Source organism: Alligator sinensis, unplaced genomic scaffold, assembly GCF_000455745.1.
Source record: "Alligator sinensis unplaced genomic scaffold, ASM45574v1 scaffold601_1, whole genome shotgun sequence".
Classification (NCBI taxonomy): Eukaryota; Metazoa; Chordata; order Crocodylia; family Alligatoridae; genus Alligator; species Alligator sinensis.
Window position 1 is genome coordinate 2,207,897 of NW_005841905.1, and position 17,500 is coordinate 2,225,396.

At 36.8% G+C, this 17,500-nt stretch overlaps 1 protein-coding gene across 3 annotated transcripts in view; it reads right to left on the reverse strand.

The window, feature by feature from the left end:
* LMBR1 (limb development membrane protein 1) overlaps window positions 1-17,500 on the reverse strand; it is an 88,206-nt gene that overhangs the window by 48,121 nt on the left and 22,585 nt on the right. For 2 of the 3 annotated variants that reach the window (XM_025197783.1, XM_025197785.1), the window contains exons 3-4: window positions 1,224-1,350; window positions 633-701 (exon numbers count right to left, since the gene is read on the reverse strand). In XM_025197783.1, coding sequence (XP_025053568.1) covers window positions 633-701; window positions 1,224-1,350 — 196 coding nt within the window. Of the gene's footprint in view, window positions 1-632; window positions 702-1,223; window positions 1,351-2,921; window positions 3,210-17,500 lie in introns of all 3 variants that reach the window. The other variant, XM_025197784.1, reaches the window with a different exon arrangement.

Sequence of the window (17,500 nt, forward strand, 5' to 3'; positions counted from 1 at the left end):
CCCCCCCCGATAGACTTACCTGCAGGGAGCTGCAGGACCTGCTCTCCACTGCACTGCCTGGGTGTAGTGCCAGCCACATGCATGTGTATATGTGCACATGCACATAACACTCTGCCTTACTGCCCTCCTCCTGCTCCCCCCACAAGCCCCAAGCAGTACCTTGAATCATGTAAGGATCCTTAGGATCATTTAAAGGAAACGTGTTGATTCTTGAAACTTTAGACACTATATTAACCTACTACTAAAAAGAGTTAAAGTAGAAAAGTGTAAGAGTGATATAGCTGTGATGGTTCAGAAACTGCATGAGAGGCAATGACTTATTAAGGTTTTATTTTTTATTGGATCAACCAACTGTATACTCATCTTTTACTATATTGTGCTTGTCCTGGTCAGACCTCATGAAGAATGTCTTTGAAAACTTGTTTAACTCTATCCCAACTATACAGTTGGTCCAATAAAAGATATCACTCGAAGAAATCCTTGCCTCTCACATTGAAGTAGAAAAAAGCATTTGGGAAAGTGTCGCAGTAACTCTAATTCATTCTTCTTTCATGTTCAATTTATACCTACTGAACTATCTCCTATGAATTAAAATATTACTTTTCTTCTAAAAGAGTCACAGAAATACTTACAGAGAAGTAATAAACAGCCCATCAGTGATATACAGGAATATAAATAAGGGAGGTAGAATTCCCAAAGATCTGTAAGGAAAATTAACACAGCTTTAGACCCTTAAATATTAGATGTTATGCTTTATTTGAATTGCTTAAACTAACAGATAGTAAAAATGGTAAGTTTACACCAGTCCCACACAAAATAAATTATGCTGTTTCATTATTCCATTCTTTCTTCCAAGATTAAACAATAATATTTTATAAATGAAACAAAGAATTAGACAGTTTATTAAATCCTTGGTGCTTTGTGGGGGAAAAAAAACCCTGTTTAAGTAGCTTTGACAGTATTTGCAACTTGCTCTAACATTAAATATGTAAGACACTGTCCACAAGACTACTGAATTTCTTCAGTATACTGAAGACATTTACAAACACTAGCTGAATGCAAAAAATGAGGTACTGGTTAAATAAATGCAATCCCTTCTCATCCCTTTCCCCTCCCCCCTGCAAAAAGGAGCAGTACAGAGATTTACTATAAATGTATTTTAATTGCAAACATCCACTTTGACAATATAAACAGCAAAACTGCTTTTTTTTAAAAGTCCATACCATACAAAGATTCCATACTGGCAGCATCATTGTCAATGAGAGCTGAAGCTACCCAAACTATTCCAAGGATAAGCAGTGCAAGAAGAATAAGCATAACAACTGTTTCCAAAATGCGTGCTTGGATTCCCTAGAGAAAATAAAACAGATTTTCATTTTAAATAGAAAGCTTCTGACACTAAGCAAATTAAATTAAATAACTCTATTTGTGTATGTATATATTAAGAGCATGTGAGAGATGCATTTCTTTCCTTTTTACACCCAAGGGAAAAAGCAAGTTCTTATGGCTTTATAATGTCAGGACTAGCCCCCTTCTCCCTAAAACCACAGAAAACTGTTTAAAATTACTTCAGCTTAACAGTTTACACCACTCTCATTTTCCATAAAAAAATCTTTGTACCTTATGATTTTCCTGGGACATTTTAAAAAGATGAATTACGTTTCTAATACTTTCAGCTGAGAAAGTGGATTAGCAAATTTTTATCTGTGATTCCAATCAAGGGAATGGAAAGCCAATTATGGCAAATAGCCAAATAGCCCCAGCCAACATTAAACCCTGCATAGGTACAATGCACCAATTTACTTAAAACAGTCTTCAACTGTAATTGCTTCTGCATCATTCCTCACAGTCTACAGAGCCCTCAAGTGTACGCCTGGAGTATTGCTCATTCTTAGTCTGGCCACATCTTGCTGCCGCAGTCACATCAATTACATCATACTTCTTAAGTGCTCTACAACTGATGAGACACTGCTCACAGGATACACACAGATTACACGCACGTAAAAAGCTTTCTAAAATATGTCTGCATATACTGTAAAGTGTGAAAGGCTATATTAATGCAATGTTAAATTCAGAGAATATTTGTATTACTAATTAGACTACTAAGAATTAATATTACTATGACAGCCTAACCTTTTTCTTCTGTCACCCTTAACATTAAACTTGAATATTCATTAACATTTTTGTATTTCGTTTTCTCATTGATAAATTGCTCTCCTTCAAGGATTTTCAGTACAGGTCCCTTCTTCCCCAATCCCAGCATGGTCAGAATTTGTCAGAGTGTTTTGGCTTACATTGCCTTTACAGGCATACACCTGCACTGAAAGCCTACTTGAAACCCTCAAGTTGCAAGTGGGAAATTTCTTCCCCCTTTATTTTGTCTCTTCTGTCCTTAGAACATCCCCCCATCACCCTTACTGCCCTCTTGTCTAAGCAATCATTAGATGATAGTCTGCCAGAAAATTAAGTTCCCACAGGATCTTGGTATCTATCCAAGAATGAAGGGAGGGAGGCCTTAGAAGTCTTAAACATCTGTACTTGGCTGATGCAGCACAGACTGCAGTCTCTAAACAGCTCCTCTCCTGCTCTGATCAGCTGTTCTATACAGATCCTTTCCAGGTGGTCTGGACTTGCTGAAGTAAGGGAAGAGGACAAAGAATCAAAAGACCTTTTCAACCTCCTGGTTAGAGATCAGGCGAGAAGATCAAGCCCAGGCACCAAATCTCTCCCACCACTTTGCCCAAGTTTCTAATTAAAGCTATTAAGGACAATGCAGAATTCTCCTCAGTCAGTATTTCATTCATGTGGGACAGGCCTTAAACATTGATAAAAATCTTAAAATTTCCTACTATGAATTATCAGAACCTAATTTTTGTTCTCCCATAACTCTGATTATTATAGCTGGAAAACATGCATTTTACCAAGTAGTCTAGGAATGCAAAGCAGGGTTTCTTGAAGACAGAGAGGACCTTCTGAGCCCCTCTTAAAACCTCACGGATAGAAGGAATGAACAGACCCAAGATTTCTGTCTTCACAAGACAGAGGCAACAGTTTTCCTCTCTACTATTGATTCTCTGAAGAAGCAGGCATGGTCTTCAACTACCAAGTGTCTCGAGAATGGATTCTTCTTGGAACTCATGAAATGCATCTAATTTTGAGCGTCAAGGAGAAGATGAGCCAGAGTGGCACCTCACAGACTGTTGTTTGTCCTTCAAATTCAAAGATAATCATAACATCACTGATTGGTTTGGTTCCTGTGAACACATGAATGGCTGATCAGGCCAATTTGTGCCTTAAACTGTCTATGGAACACTGAGCAAGAGATGCCGCTTTGGGCACCTTATAAGACTAACTTGTTCAGAGAAGCATGAGCTTTCATAGGCTACAGCCTACCTTATCAGATGCTATTATGTGGAGGTTGCTACAGAACAGCATACAGCAGTCATTTTTTTCTTTCCAAAATGGATTTCTTAACATTTACTGAAGTTTAGTTGATGGACTTTAAAAAGTCTAAGTGAGATTAGGTCATGGATTACCACACACTGGATAAGACTGGAACTAAACAAAGTGACTGTGGATAGTGCTGCAAGGCAGCCATAAAATTTGGTCAGATTTAAATTGACCCTCAACTGAAGGTATTAATTTTTCACTTGTGAAGGATATTAGGCAAATATCTTATGCAGGGTTCCTTGTTTTCTTTGTTAAAAATTCCAATATTCTCCGATTTTAAAACCCCAAATCCACATACTTCCACAATCAAAATGAAACGCCAGTATGTGTGTGCATGTCTGCGTGTGTGGCTTGTACCAGGTTAGAATCCATTAGCAATAGTATTAGTACACAAGAATCTGCTTTCATTTGCATCTGACCGGGAGGTTATAGTCTTTTTTTCCGGATCTCACACAGGTTATTGGCTCCATCTTCAAAAACTAATTCCTCAACTTCTCACATCCTATTGACACCTGCTTCAGAATTAAAAAACCTGAGCTGCCTGCCTGAGACTCACATACCAACAACTCTCTTACTTGTATTTCGAGGTATTCTGGGTAATTCTTAAACATCATAACAATTGATCAATATTGCCAAAAGATTTTGTTGAGCTTATGGATCATACCTATCTTTTGATGCATGTCATCAAAACAGTCTGATTACAGAGTAATCTTAACTTTATTATGACCATCTTCAAAAATAGCATTCGTAGGTTATTCAGACAGAAGGGAATGTATAAATATATCAGAAGTTATTTTGGATAAGTAGAGAATTACTTGTGGTTCAAAACTGATGATGCTAGTGAAAAATACATTGAAGAACTGAAATGAAGTACTGGATATATATTCATTACAGAAAGACTATTTTGACAAAGAACAAAGCTGTCAAGCTTTGTGGTAGAAACTGCAGTTAGATTGGAAGCAATACTGGCTCTTAGATAGTTATAAGATGCTTCAAATCACCTATTAAGCATTATTGTATGGTCACCTGTCCTTGTCCATGGTCAGTAAGCATTTCTCAGGGACTTTTCAAACTACAGCACTGCAAATATCTTATGCAAGGATCCTGTTTTTCTATGTTAAAAATTTCAAAATTCTCTGATTAAAAGACCCCAAATTCACATATTTCCGTGATTAAAATGATGCTCTGTGCGTGTGCATATATATATCAAGTATCAGTTGAACATGATGTTTTACTGATATATTTACAATTTTAAAGCAATTTAGAAGACTATCAGTGCCTCAAGCATTATAATAAAATAAATTCTAAATACCTATATAGTTTTGGCTTTTGATTTTGTTGTGGTTTTTTTTTTTTTGTTTTTGTTTTTTTAAATCATGCAAAATCCCCCTGCCCCCTTCACTCAGCAGAATGAATGTGGGTCCAGCTACAGCTGTCCCCCCTGCTGCTTTGTCGTGCTGAGCAGCCCTGGTCTTCTGGTGCCCCTCACTCCCATAGTTCCCCCAGCCCCCCAGTGCACCTCATTCCCAACCCGCAGCCCCTGCCCACCCTCCACTCACTCCCTCCCGTCACCAGCTCCCCCCTGCACCAGGACACAGGTCCAGCTGCAGCTGCCCCCCACTGCTGCTTTGTTGTACTGAGCAGTCCTGGTCTACTCGTGCTCCTCACTCCCAAGCCACAGCTGTCCCCCCAGCCCCGGGGTTTCCTCATAGGCTTCCCCCAACCCTGGCATGGTGACCTCCCAGCTGCTCCCTGCCCCTACTTACCCCAAAGGCTGCAGGAGGTAAAACAAATCTGAGCCAGCCCTGGCTGGTCTCATATTCTTAGCCCCCCAGAACAGAACTAAGGGTTTTGCACCCTTTTGCAATCAGCTCATTGCAGGCTGGAACTCTGCCAAGGCTGCGGAGAGCTGTTTGCAAAATGGGAAACCTGTGTTTTTCTCCTTCAAAGGGGAAAATCCACTTTTTTTTCCCCTTTAAAAGGGGAAAATCTGTGTTTTTCCAAAGGAAACAGAAAATCTAGATCCCTGTTATGAGGAAGAACTCCATAATCTGTAACTTTCGTACTGAAAATTCCTGCAATGATAGGCTTCTTCTACCTCTCCTAATTTTAGCACATGAAGGTTGTTTTACCTCTACGGTAGTATAGTTTGGTTTCATTTACCAATTTAAGGCTCTACCAATATTTAACTACAGGCATGACTTTTTAAAAACAAATTCAATTCTCAAATTCTGGGCTTTGAGAAAAAGAGAGAAAAGAGAAACGTATCATACTGTCACAAAATAAACAGTATACATGAACAGTTTTTATACCTGATAAAAATCAAATTTACACTTGATAAAATCTAAACCATACAGACATGTCAGACTGAAATAGCTGAAATAAAATAGTTTCTGCTTTCTATGGCAACTTCTTTCTCTGCCCTATTTGGTCAAATAATATCTCTGTTTCCAATTTTAGTACCACATACTACCCTGGAACCCTTTAATATTTTTCCAGATCTCCAATGTGCTTAGCTAGTTATATATGTTACCCCAGTAATGATGCTGCAAGACAACATTACTACTTGTCTTCTCAGAGTATGTTCACTGTAGATTTTTAATCATCCACTATTATAGCTTGTAAAACAGTTAACAGGTTAGGTATTCCTGTTTGTACCCTATTCATTTTTATTTCTTAAAATTGTTTTTGAATGGATATCCATCAACAGCTTTTCCTTTCATCCACTTCCATATTTTATCATCCTAAATAAGCATGCTTCACTGCAATAATAGTTGCCATTTTGCAAGTTTTAATGCTGCTTATTATAATTAATGATCTCAGCTAAGTTTCATCCTAAAACTAACTATAAGACCATCCTTAATTTTAATGTTCATTCCACTGACACACGACTTATAGAGAGAGTGATCTTAAAATACGGGCCAAATAGGCACAGTTCACAAGCAAAGCTAATCAAAATTAACTCACATCAGGAATCCAAAAGTGAGAATGTAATTGCAAATGAAACTGTGGGGAAAGGAACAATGATCTAATTTTAACTTACTTGCACTATGTCAAAGGACTTTATCCAAATTATAGAAATCAATTATAATAATGGAATAGACACCAGAGAAGATACTGCCTGAATTGCAAATTATAGGAGTCTGAATTACTTCTGATTTGGGGATCTAATGAAGTTAACACAAAACCCAAATACTTCTGCAGCATTTAGACACTCATTTACAATGAGTACTCTTGTTTTAAAGCAAGAATTATATTTAAAATAAAGAGTTAAAACTCATCTGTAAATCAACTGAAGGTTTTTTAGTCTGTAATTACAATTGTGATTTTCACTGCATCAAACATTTTTTGATCTCAGAGTAACCAAAAACTGTACATCTTTAAATAAAACTTCAGGTATACATTTCATTTTCTATAAACCGTATTAATATTTTTGGATAGAAGCGCTGAAGAAAATATTCAGGCTTTAAAGTTTAGACCATTCCAGAATTTTTTGATCAAAAAACCCCAAATCCATGTATTTCTGTGATTAAAATGAACGTCACTCTGTGTGCATGCATGTATATATAAGTATCAGTTGAACAATGTTTTACTGCTATTTACTATTTTAAAGCAATCTGGAAGCCTACCAGTGCCTCAATCATTATAATAAAATTAATTCTCCACATTATTTCACACATTATTTCAAGGACTAATCTCTTCTGTTCATCACTACTTAACATCTGTGAAAGCAATACTGATTACATGGAAGAGCAATAATAGGAAAGTAATTAAGTACGTTAGATAAAAACTGTCATTCATTTTTAAAGCGGTCCTTTTGGAGGGAAAAAGCAGAATGGACTATAGCACACCAAAAATAAGTTACTGTTGAACTAACTGTAAAACAAAATTTAGCTTCAGTTTTTTTGCTAAAATAACCTATTTTCTGAAAAAAACCCTGATATATTTATTATTCCCAAATCAAGCCCACCTCGCATGAACTGTTGACAAATTCAGAGATACTATAAAAATGACTATAAAAAGTGATATCCCCAGGATGTTATTTACACACATGAGAACAACTACTCCTTTCTGCTCTGCATTTAGCCTATGCTCTGTAGCAGATGAGAAAAATAAAATCCAATGATGCGCAGTAAGAAAAAATTAAATATGCATTGAGATAGCTTATAGATAGAAAGACACATCAAGTATAATCTCAACACACAAAATACTAAGTAAAAAATTCAACTTGGATAACCATGGCCAGTACACTTCCCTACAACTGAGAGAGACAGATCACAGTCTTGTGGACAAGCCAGACACTGAGAACAACTAGCATGGACGACCCAAGTTTTGTTTTTATTTAGATGCGTCAATTAATGAATGCAATCCACGGCAGAGGGAGCTGGGAAGGTAATGCATTTATTCTATTTTTAGTAAAGACCAGCTACATCACTCTGCAGTATTTCTATCAGCAAGCCACAAAGTAGCATAGTGTCATTTGTAATGGAAAATTGCTTGCTTTCTGTTCTAGCTTACAATTAGGCACTGGGATGCTAGCCAGAAGTGTAGGGGTGGGTGGAGAGGTGGAAAAAGGAACTGAGGCAACCAATTCTTTAAAAATATTTTTCAAGGTTACAAATAGGATGTGTACCATATACTGTACTGTGCATGCAAATCAACTAAAAATAGTATGGAAATAAATAAAAAAGGACTATGCAAAACGAATGTACAGGCATAAAAACTAAATGAGATGGGGAAACTAAACATATTGCATAGGCTGTACATTTCATACTTCGTTGCTGGATGACAGAATTTTCGGATGCAACACTGACTTGAAATTTGCAAGCTTACAATTGTCTTTGGGAAAAATTATATTCTTCCTTAAAAAAAGAATGTACTGGAATGATATCAAGGACTGGAAAATCTGCTTGCCAGTTAAAAAGTGCACATTTGACATGAGTAAGCAGGACAATTAGGTAGTCCCTGATGGAAAGGGATGACGGAGCATGAACCAGAGCAGCTACTTCAGAGACCTATTACAAGAGGCTGAGTGTCAGACACCACAGGTAAAGAAAAGACTTTTTTGCTGTGGAGTCTCCAGAGCTGCCTCTCTGGTCTTCCTGGTGCTGCTCCAGGGAGCAGGGAGAGAAAAGAGAAGGCTCTGGCCACATTAGAAAGGTGGAGAAAGATATATAAAAAAAGGAACAAGTGTAAGTGAAGTCAGGAAAGTAACAAGCAGGACAATATTGTAGGGTAAAGAATGGATCAGCAGAGTGAATCAGGAAGGGAACCTGATTTTTGGTTTTAAAAGTCTGGGTCTGCCAATCAATTTTTATACACACAAACTTTAGAGGAAATGTTTTTCTAGTCCATGGGACCCGTCCAGGGTTCAGCCTGCTTCCAGAACTCTCTGAAGTAGCAAATTAGCTAGTCTATGGCCATCCTGTGGGAACAATGCATCAGACTTGAAAGGACCAAATATTTTTCACAACGGATAATAGTTTTGTGTTCTTAGATTGACATGTCCATTTTTAATTTCTAAGCAGTACTATGACTGACTGTATGCGCTAGAGTCTATTCCAACTCTCAGACATGTAAGTGGCACTTAGGATGGATTATATAGACACACACCCATCTATCTGGAGTCCCTAAAACAGCTAATATACTTATTTTCATCCATCTCAGCCTTTGGCTTAAAGTTACAAAAAGCTGCAAAGAGCAGGAATATCCTGACCCATTTATACTAGTTGTTTTTCAGGGACTCAGGTAGTACGGAACAAGATCACACCTGTCAACAAAAGTGGCTGCAAAGGAGCAACTTTAACGGTAAGAGCAACTTTAATGGTAATTAAGGATACAAGAAACTAGAATAATGACAACATAGGAGAACATTTACAGATTAAATACTACCCTCCATTCATCCATAGCAAAGCTTCATCTGGATGTCAGTGGGAACGCTCCAAAATAAGGGAGGGAACATGACAGGAAGAAGAAAGTCTACTGAAGGTTTATTTCCCTCTCACTCAAAAACCTAGCAGTGTCTGAAACATATAATAGAAGCTAAATTCTCTCTCTACTTCAGAGCTCAAGAATGGAGCAGGACACAAGTTTGGGGAGTGAAAGCATTCATCTTGAAATCTCCATTAATAACAAGTATTCAGTGATGCATGTGAACTACGCTGTGCCAGCTTTAACTGTCTGTTTCAAACAACTAGACCACGTTACAGGATTTCTGCTCACATGATAAGCAGGGAATCCGAATCAAACAGCCAAGGCAGTTTATGAGTTTCAGAAGTATATTCCACAATATCTGCAGAACCAGACAGAGACAACTGAAAATGTATGCACAGTTCTGTTCACAGTCATATTTAATTTTTTTTCTCTTTCTCTCTCCTTAAAAAAAAAGAAAGAGATATTTATGAAGGATGCAGGATGACTGCATCAGACGGAACACTTTGATAATATGCAAAAGAGTGTCACTTACGGAGGATGGATGGAACTGAAGTCAAAGGACATTGCAGAAGCAATGGAAACTCCTAAAATTATACAATGCTTCTGACCTGTGAGGAAAGTTAAACTCAAATTGTTTAACCAAGAAGACTGGAGAAATTACTCAGTCTATATCATATATTTTTATTTCAAAAGTTGTAAGCCAGGTTTTCAATCTATATTTGTATTGTTTTCTGTATAGCTGTTTACAAAATGTACTCAGTTCTTTAAATCTATGCTTTAACAAAATATGCTCTTCAATTCTTCTGTATTTAAATGAAAGATGTCATTCCCAACAGTTGGGAACTTACCAGCAGCCTAGTAAGAGCTGTAAGCATTCTGTGTATACTGGGTGGAAAGGGAAGAAGGGAGGAATTTTTTTTTTTTTTTTATATATACAAATATAAAAATGAGACTTATATTATGTTCCCAAGGCCAGGAACGTGCATTTTGTGTCTCTCTGTACACATTTACCATATAAGCTATTAGAATTTTTAAATATTAACTTGGGATAACTTCCAAAAATTAGATGTTGAATCCCCAGCCTTCTTTACCACTGCATCACTGGACCCAAATTTTTAGGGTGCTATTTTCATACATGCCAATTTCAGTAATTACGTTTTAAACACTTCTAGCAGCATTTTTACAAAACTTTGAATTAAAAGAAGCATTTTCAATACTTTACTGCACCTGTTCAATAATATTTGACAAGAAAGATCCTGAAATCTCTCCTGAATACCCACTTACCCAAAATGTGTAAATAAGCAGGAATAAATGTGTTTTTCAGCTGAAAATCCTGCTCAAGTACAAATGGCAGCCAACTTTATAGTCTTGTAGGAATGGTAGATATTAAACAAGCAAGCCACAAAACATAATTACTAAGAATCAACCCATCTCTCCTCCCCCAATAAATTTGTGTTAAATAGGATTACTATTATGCCAACTGTCACATTAAGACATGCCTCATTTAACTATATTTACAGTTAGTAACTAGAGGGTAGCTTTTCTCTCAGTGCAAGGAGGGTAGGTTTGGTGCTATTTTCTTATTGATCTCACTCACTCGATATTAGAGAGCAGATTTAGCACTTACCAAGAAATGTCAAAATAAGCAGAAGCAAAGGGCTTTTTTCAAGTAATCGGAAGTAGAAAATGACAGACCATTTTAAATTGATTAACTCTATTTACTTGAAATACATTAAAAACTTTGACTGTTTTGTACTTTCAGAGAAGGCAATCTCAAATATCAAGCAAGCACTGAGGTGTTTCAAAGGATGTAATGCCACTTGTTATCTTGTAGGTATAAAAATGCAAAACAGTATACCGTCTCTTGTCATTGTTAAGCTAGGGTCTCTACATGCCGAATTCACGTTTGGGGTTTTATTCCCCAAGATTTAAAATATTTTTGGAAATGATACTGACTGTAAATTAGTGAAAAGCATAGACGGATTTTTTTGATTTTTTTTTTTAAATCAGGACCACTAGTCATCAATAGGCCACTGTAAAGACAAGAAACCTGCTGACTGCTCATCTTTCCATTAAGTGACAGAGGCAAAAGCCTAGAAGGCCCCAAGGGGAAGTCTCTAATCAACACCACTCCGGCATACACTGAACTAAAAGATGCACCAGATGTCAGGATAATACATCGGTGCATCCTTCAAACGGCGACATAACATTTTGCTAGAGTGCAATGAGGTTATCATTCGGGGGAAGTAGAAAAAAAGAATTCAGATGATTTGAATTCAATCAGCCAGCAAACAAAAAAACCCCAACCCTATTATGCTCATTTTGGTCAAAAATCTAAACTAAAAACATTTGTTTAACAATTTAAGAATTAATTTATATTCACAAAGATTTCAACATATGAAATGGTTGTATCAAGTTTTAATCCTAATTAAATATTTTCTGCTCTGCAAAAATAAAGGAGAAACAAATCAATCCATGAATTCTCTTCTACAGGCAATTTGTACTGAAAAAGTATTCAAAGAGAAACTGGAGAGGAGTATTAGGGAAGTCAGAAAGGATGGATAAACATTTATTTATTTTACAAACTATAAAATACCCGTCCATTATTGAAGGCAGGTGGAGGACAATCTATTTCTTTGTTGGAACACTAATACGAATGTCAGACTATCATGACTACTTGACAGATTATTTTTTAAATTTACCATGTTATACAAGTCAAGTATCTTCAGACAGGAAATTAAATAGTTCTTATATGATTTATCCAGTCTATTCCCTAGACAAAAAACTCAAATCTCCAAAAATACCCAATTATGTCACTTGTTCACTTTAAATTCTTAACCTGGTCAATGGGAATACAGAAAAAATTAAACATGCTAAGTATCAATGAAGTAAAAGTTACAATGTGTTACACACAGGAACAAAAGTCCTAACAATAAACCAATATGTTTCTATGGTGCGGAATATTTAAACATGATTCTGCTTGGACATCTTGACCTCTCGCAAGGAAGGTAAACACTACTTTATACACTATGCCCTGACCCACCAGGAAAGCCTGGGAAACATTTCTACATTCATTGCACATTTAAAATAAATATCAAGGCCATTGTTTTCATTTAACAAAAAGGGTCTCTTAGTAACTTTAAGATAAGATTTGTTCAGCAAGACATTTAGGCTGCAACAAACATGTATGCTGACATCTGGAGAAGACAGATAGATGCACTAAAAAGGAGACAAAATAACTAATATCCACTTTTTATTTTAAAGTCATTAACACAGACTTGCATTTTTAGCACCTGGTATAAGTTTTTTTCCTTGGTTGATTACAATGTAGAGGAGAAACACTTAGCAAATATTTTGTGACCACAGAAGAAAAGCATTTTGAAGAATCTCTATCCTGACCTATATTTAGATGCAATGCAGGAACACTTGTGTAATAGCATTGGAGAAATCTTGCACTCCACCAGGTAGAAAGGGAATATACTAAACTTTAGCATACCGATATATTACTTAAGGGGTCATTTACCTTACAAGAGGAAAGTCTTAAGTACTTTGAGCAGTTATGTCAAAAATCAACATAGTGGTTTCTAGCTTTAGAGAGCATCCTTTTACAGTCTGATAGGAATATGAAAGACAGTAGCGCAGGATTATTACGAAGCAAACTGAAATATGTTATCAAGAAATATAACCATCAGTAGCTGAACGTCAGACACTGAGGGAATTCAATCCAAGCCTCCATGCTTTGTGGCCCAGTACTGGGCTGTGGCCTGGTGGTGGGAACCTCTACTCTAAAGTATCCAATACTGCCACTGCCAGAGACAGAATGCCAGACTAGATGGATCACTGGTCTAACCCAGGACGGCACTTAGATTCTTATGACAATCCTACTTGACTGGTCAACAGGATTGGGATAGGAACAGGCAATCCACCAACAAGTGTCAAATCTCCATCAGGAAGAAGCAACCTAAGTGACCTCTCTTAAAAATATCTGGACTTCAAATATTGATCATAAACTCTGGGTGTCCAAGAGAAGAAAACAAGACCATTATTAATTAACTTGCACTAGAACAACGTAATAAAAGCTCTGTGTAGTCGCTACAAAACAAGCAGCACTAAAAGGACAAGACAATATGATCCATGCAAAGCAAATGTGACACGCTGGCCACCACTGTGGTTATGCAAAGCACTGCTTTTCCACTTTGCTAGATCAAAAAATAAGCAAGTAAAACAAGTTGATTCAAACCAAATCCAAACCTTAAGTTTATTCTTCCTAAAATTAAAACCCAAGCAGTTAATTTAGCTTGACATAAAATGTATTGTTGTAGGGCACTTGTAAGAAGAGTAAAGGAAATGTGAATGACTTGCACAGCTGGAAAATATAGTGGAGGATTCCCTTTTATTCAAGCATCCAGAGCTTCAGCTACTCACCCAGGATGTTAGTGAGAGATCTGTTCCCATCTTGTGTTTGAGAGGATTTAAATCTACATCTCCCACATCCTAGAAGAGTGCTCTAATCACCCGAAAGTCTTTCCTGTAAGCATTATTCCACTTTATATAAGTAATTGTTCATGGACTGTAATCCAGGTTTTTCCCTTCTAGCCAAGTTACTGGTTATACAGTAAGCTTATACCAAAGCCAGCATCTGGTATACTATAGAGGACAGGTACTGAAGCACAATATACTCCTCCACACTGTTAGGGTTCTAAAGTATGGTGGCTACCACTTGGATGACAGACATATGGGATGGAATTATCTGCTTGTGTCTTAGGGTCAAGCTAGACCAGGAAAGCTGAGCAAAAGCAAGCTTGATACGTCCTAGGAAAAAGGTCCAATGCCAAACTTTGCAGACTGTGGACCTAAGTGAAAGACAATCTGATATATTCAGAGCTGGACTATTTTTTAATTACATTTCTGACTGCTGCATTTTTTGTTTTATTATGAAGTCATGTATACACAATTACAAGGATGTTTTTCTAGTGACATGTAAAAGAAATCTGACATATCTGGATGAAGGTCACTACCAATCAACACTGAAAATGAAAGTTAAGGGTCATGAGAACCATTAATATTCATTCTACAAGATAATACATGGACAAAGTAGTATATACTCTTCGTAGGACTAACATGTACAATTTTTTATGAGCCAAGAACACAAGTAAGGTGACACACAGTGTCCTGTCTCAAAGTATTTACAATTTAATAATCACAAAACAGGTCATTTCTACTGATAATCATAAAAAATTCTGGCATCTGGCTGAAATATTTTGCTGTGTACAAAGCCGGGTACTAAAGAGTACGCACACATGTACAACAGCATACGATTCTTATAGGTTTCCATCATTTCTAGGACCAAGTGATTTACTACAAAAACTACAGAGGAAAATTAAATACACTAAAGATCCACTTAACAATACTCAATAACAAACTTTACTATTTATGCTTATGGTTAATGTTCTCTTAGCGTGAGATTAGCTTATGTAAGTCTACAAATAAAGACAAATAAGATCATACGCACTCATGCCCCCCCTGGAATTGGCTGGTGCGCTCAGCAACTGGCTGCTGAGGGACCCCCCGTCGTATGCCGCTGGTGGCCCCCCAGACTCAGGAGGCACCAGTTGCCCATGGATCATAGTATAAATGCAATGTTAAGTTTACACTACGCGTCAACACAGTAAGTAGTCTGGATATGCTTGTGAGACTCCAAAGTACGACCAAGTTACTTGAAACAAGCATGGAATTCACCAAAATTTGAAAAGCAGGTCAAAGTACTTCAAAACATAGTACAAGTCCACAGTACACAGAAACAGCTTGAGAAAGAGGGAGCAGATGGATAACATCATGCAAGCTCACAGATGAGCATAGTTCCTGATGGTGCAGTACGAAGCGGATAAAGATGCAGCAATAGCTCCTAAAATATTCCATTTTTTTAGCTGGCTACTTCTACTGATACACAAAAGCAGGCAAATAGAACAGGAGCTTAGAAGAAGAGTGAAACTTTTACAGCCATATTATAACTTTATATTAAGGTATAATGTAAAATAATATGTATGCTCCTTATTTAGGTTCTCTCCTTATACAATATTTTTGCCCCATGACTCCCTTATAGTCATATTTCCCATTCTGTATTTCTAATAAACTTAATTTTACATCTCAAAAATTTACAGAGATGCAAGAACTTAGAAGTAGCCTGTCATGCCTCAGTTTTCCAAGCATGTGGCAAAAATCATTCTCCTCCCTTCCCCCACCCCAAAAAAATGCAACTTACTAACCATAGCCCCAATCCTGGAAGTTGGGCTCGGGCAAAGGGTGGGGGAAAAGGAGCACGGGCAAAAGCTTTGCTATGGAGCATAAAAAAGTGAGTTCCACAAGATACAACAGCGTACTGAATACCTTTTAGAACAGGGACCGAACTGTATATTTTAACACTCTGCCAATTCACAAAGATTAATGAAGCACTTTCCCATTGATGAAAAAAACTAAATAATACTAAGGTACTCTCACAAAATAAGGTGCTAATCATCACTTCACACACTGATCCATAAGAAGTATCACCTGCTGTCCACTTATTTCCCAAGCTCATCTACACAAAGAATTACTAGTTCACAAAACTCAGTGTCCTTATGTTCAAACCTGTCCTTAAAACCCGCTTCTGCAAGGATACCAACAAATGAATAAACCTACCAAGATATATTGCATGATCCTACGATCATTCAAAAAAATTGTTCATTTCTACAAAGCAAGGCTCTCTCTCAGAAAACTGTAATTCATCTTCATACTATTATTGAATTGACTCATGTGAAACTAGGTCTGCACATGAGAAAGCATAGCATTCAAAAGCTTATCTAAGTCTATCCCCAACCAGGCACGTGGTCCAATAAAAGATGTCACCCACAAAAGTCCTTGCCTCTTGTTTGAGCTTGAAAAAACTTGGGAATATAACAAAGTTCAGATCCAGCACAGCCTCTGATTATATAGTCTCCTATACAGGGACCTCAGGCAATTGATACAGACTGCGAGGTACCTCCCAGGCACTATAATTCAGGCACAACACTGCTTACTACATCCACCTTTGAGTTCCACCTAGCAATTCTCAGGTTCAGTTAATATCTCAGCATCTGACAGGGATTAAAAAAAGACTGCTTGTATCAGCTGAATCCAATCAAAAGGGCAGTATATCGTATCATTTAATAACGGTCTCCATATTAAGCTTCTATAAAGCACTACAAATAGTCAATAGTTGAACAAAATATACTAGAAATTCATTAATATTGATATGACATGGAAGCGGAAATAAAATCATAAACTAAACATACCTAAAACAACTATTAATGTGTGGGGTGTTTAAAGCATGCTTATGACATACCAACAGATCTGCTAAGGCTTCCCATCTGCCACTTCCTACCATCTAACAAATTCTTATAAAATTTCAATATAGGACGTATCTGACTAGATTTATAAATTACATTCTACTTCCAGATTTACATGTACTATCAGTGACTTCAATGGAAACAGTATGTTCATTGACATCCAGAATATGACACCATTCTTTATGCAAGGTTTACAGTGAAAAAAACCAAATATTTTATTAAGTATACCATGTTACAGGTTTGTCTAACAACTGCTAGCTTTAGACATGTTATTATTTTAATAGAAAAAAACAGTGAAGAAACTAGAATTTACTTGCCAAATCAGAACCCCAGAACAATCAGGGTCCCCACCCTAACCAAAAAAAAAAATCTAATTTTTTTTAGTGGTGTGACTTTAAATGCTTTATGTTTTAAAGAAAAAAAAAAGGACCTCATATCTGAATTTAGATGTTAACTCATGTCAAAAATACTAAAAACCAAACAGTTGCCTTTGATGTGACTGATTAAACAACTTTTGTCTCTGGTGCTACTAATGGAATGAGTAAATGGCTTGTAATATAATGTACAATAATTCAGTTACATACTAGTAAACATTTCACTAAGATCAGAGCACTAAAGTTTTAGTTCATGCTGAATGATTTTATAGCCAAATAAATATGAGCTTAAATGCCAAATAAACATACAATCTTAACAGTACACCTCTAAACTATTTGGTGAGCCATTACTCACAGTGGCCTGTGGGTATCACAGTC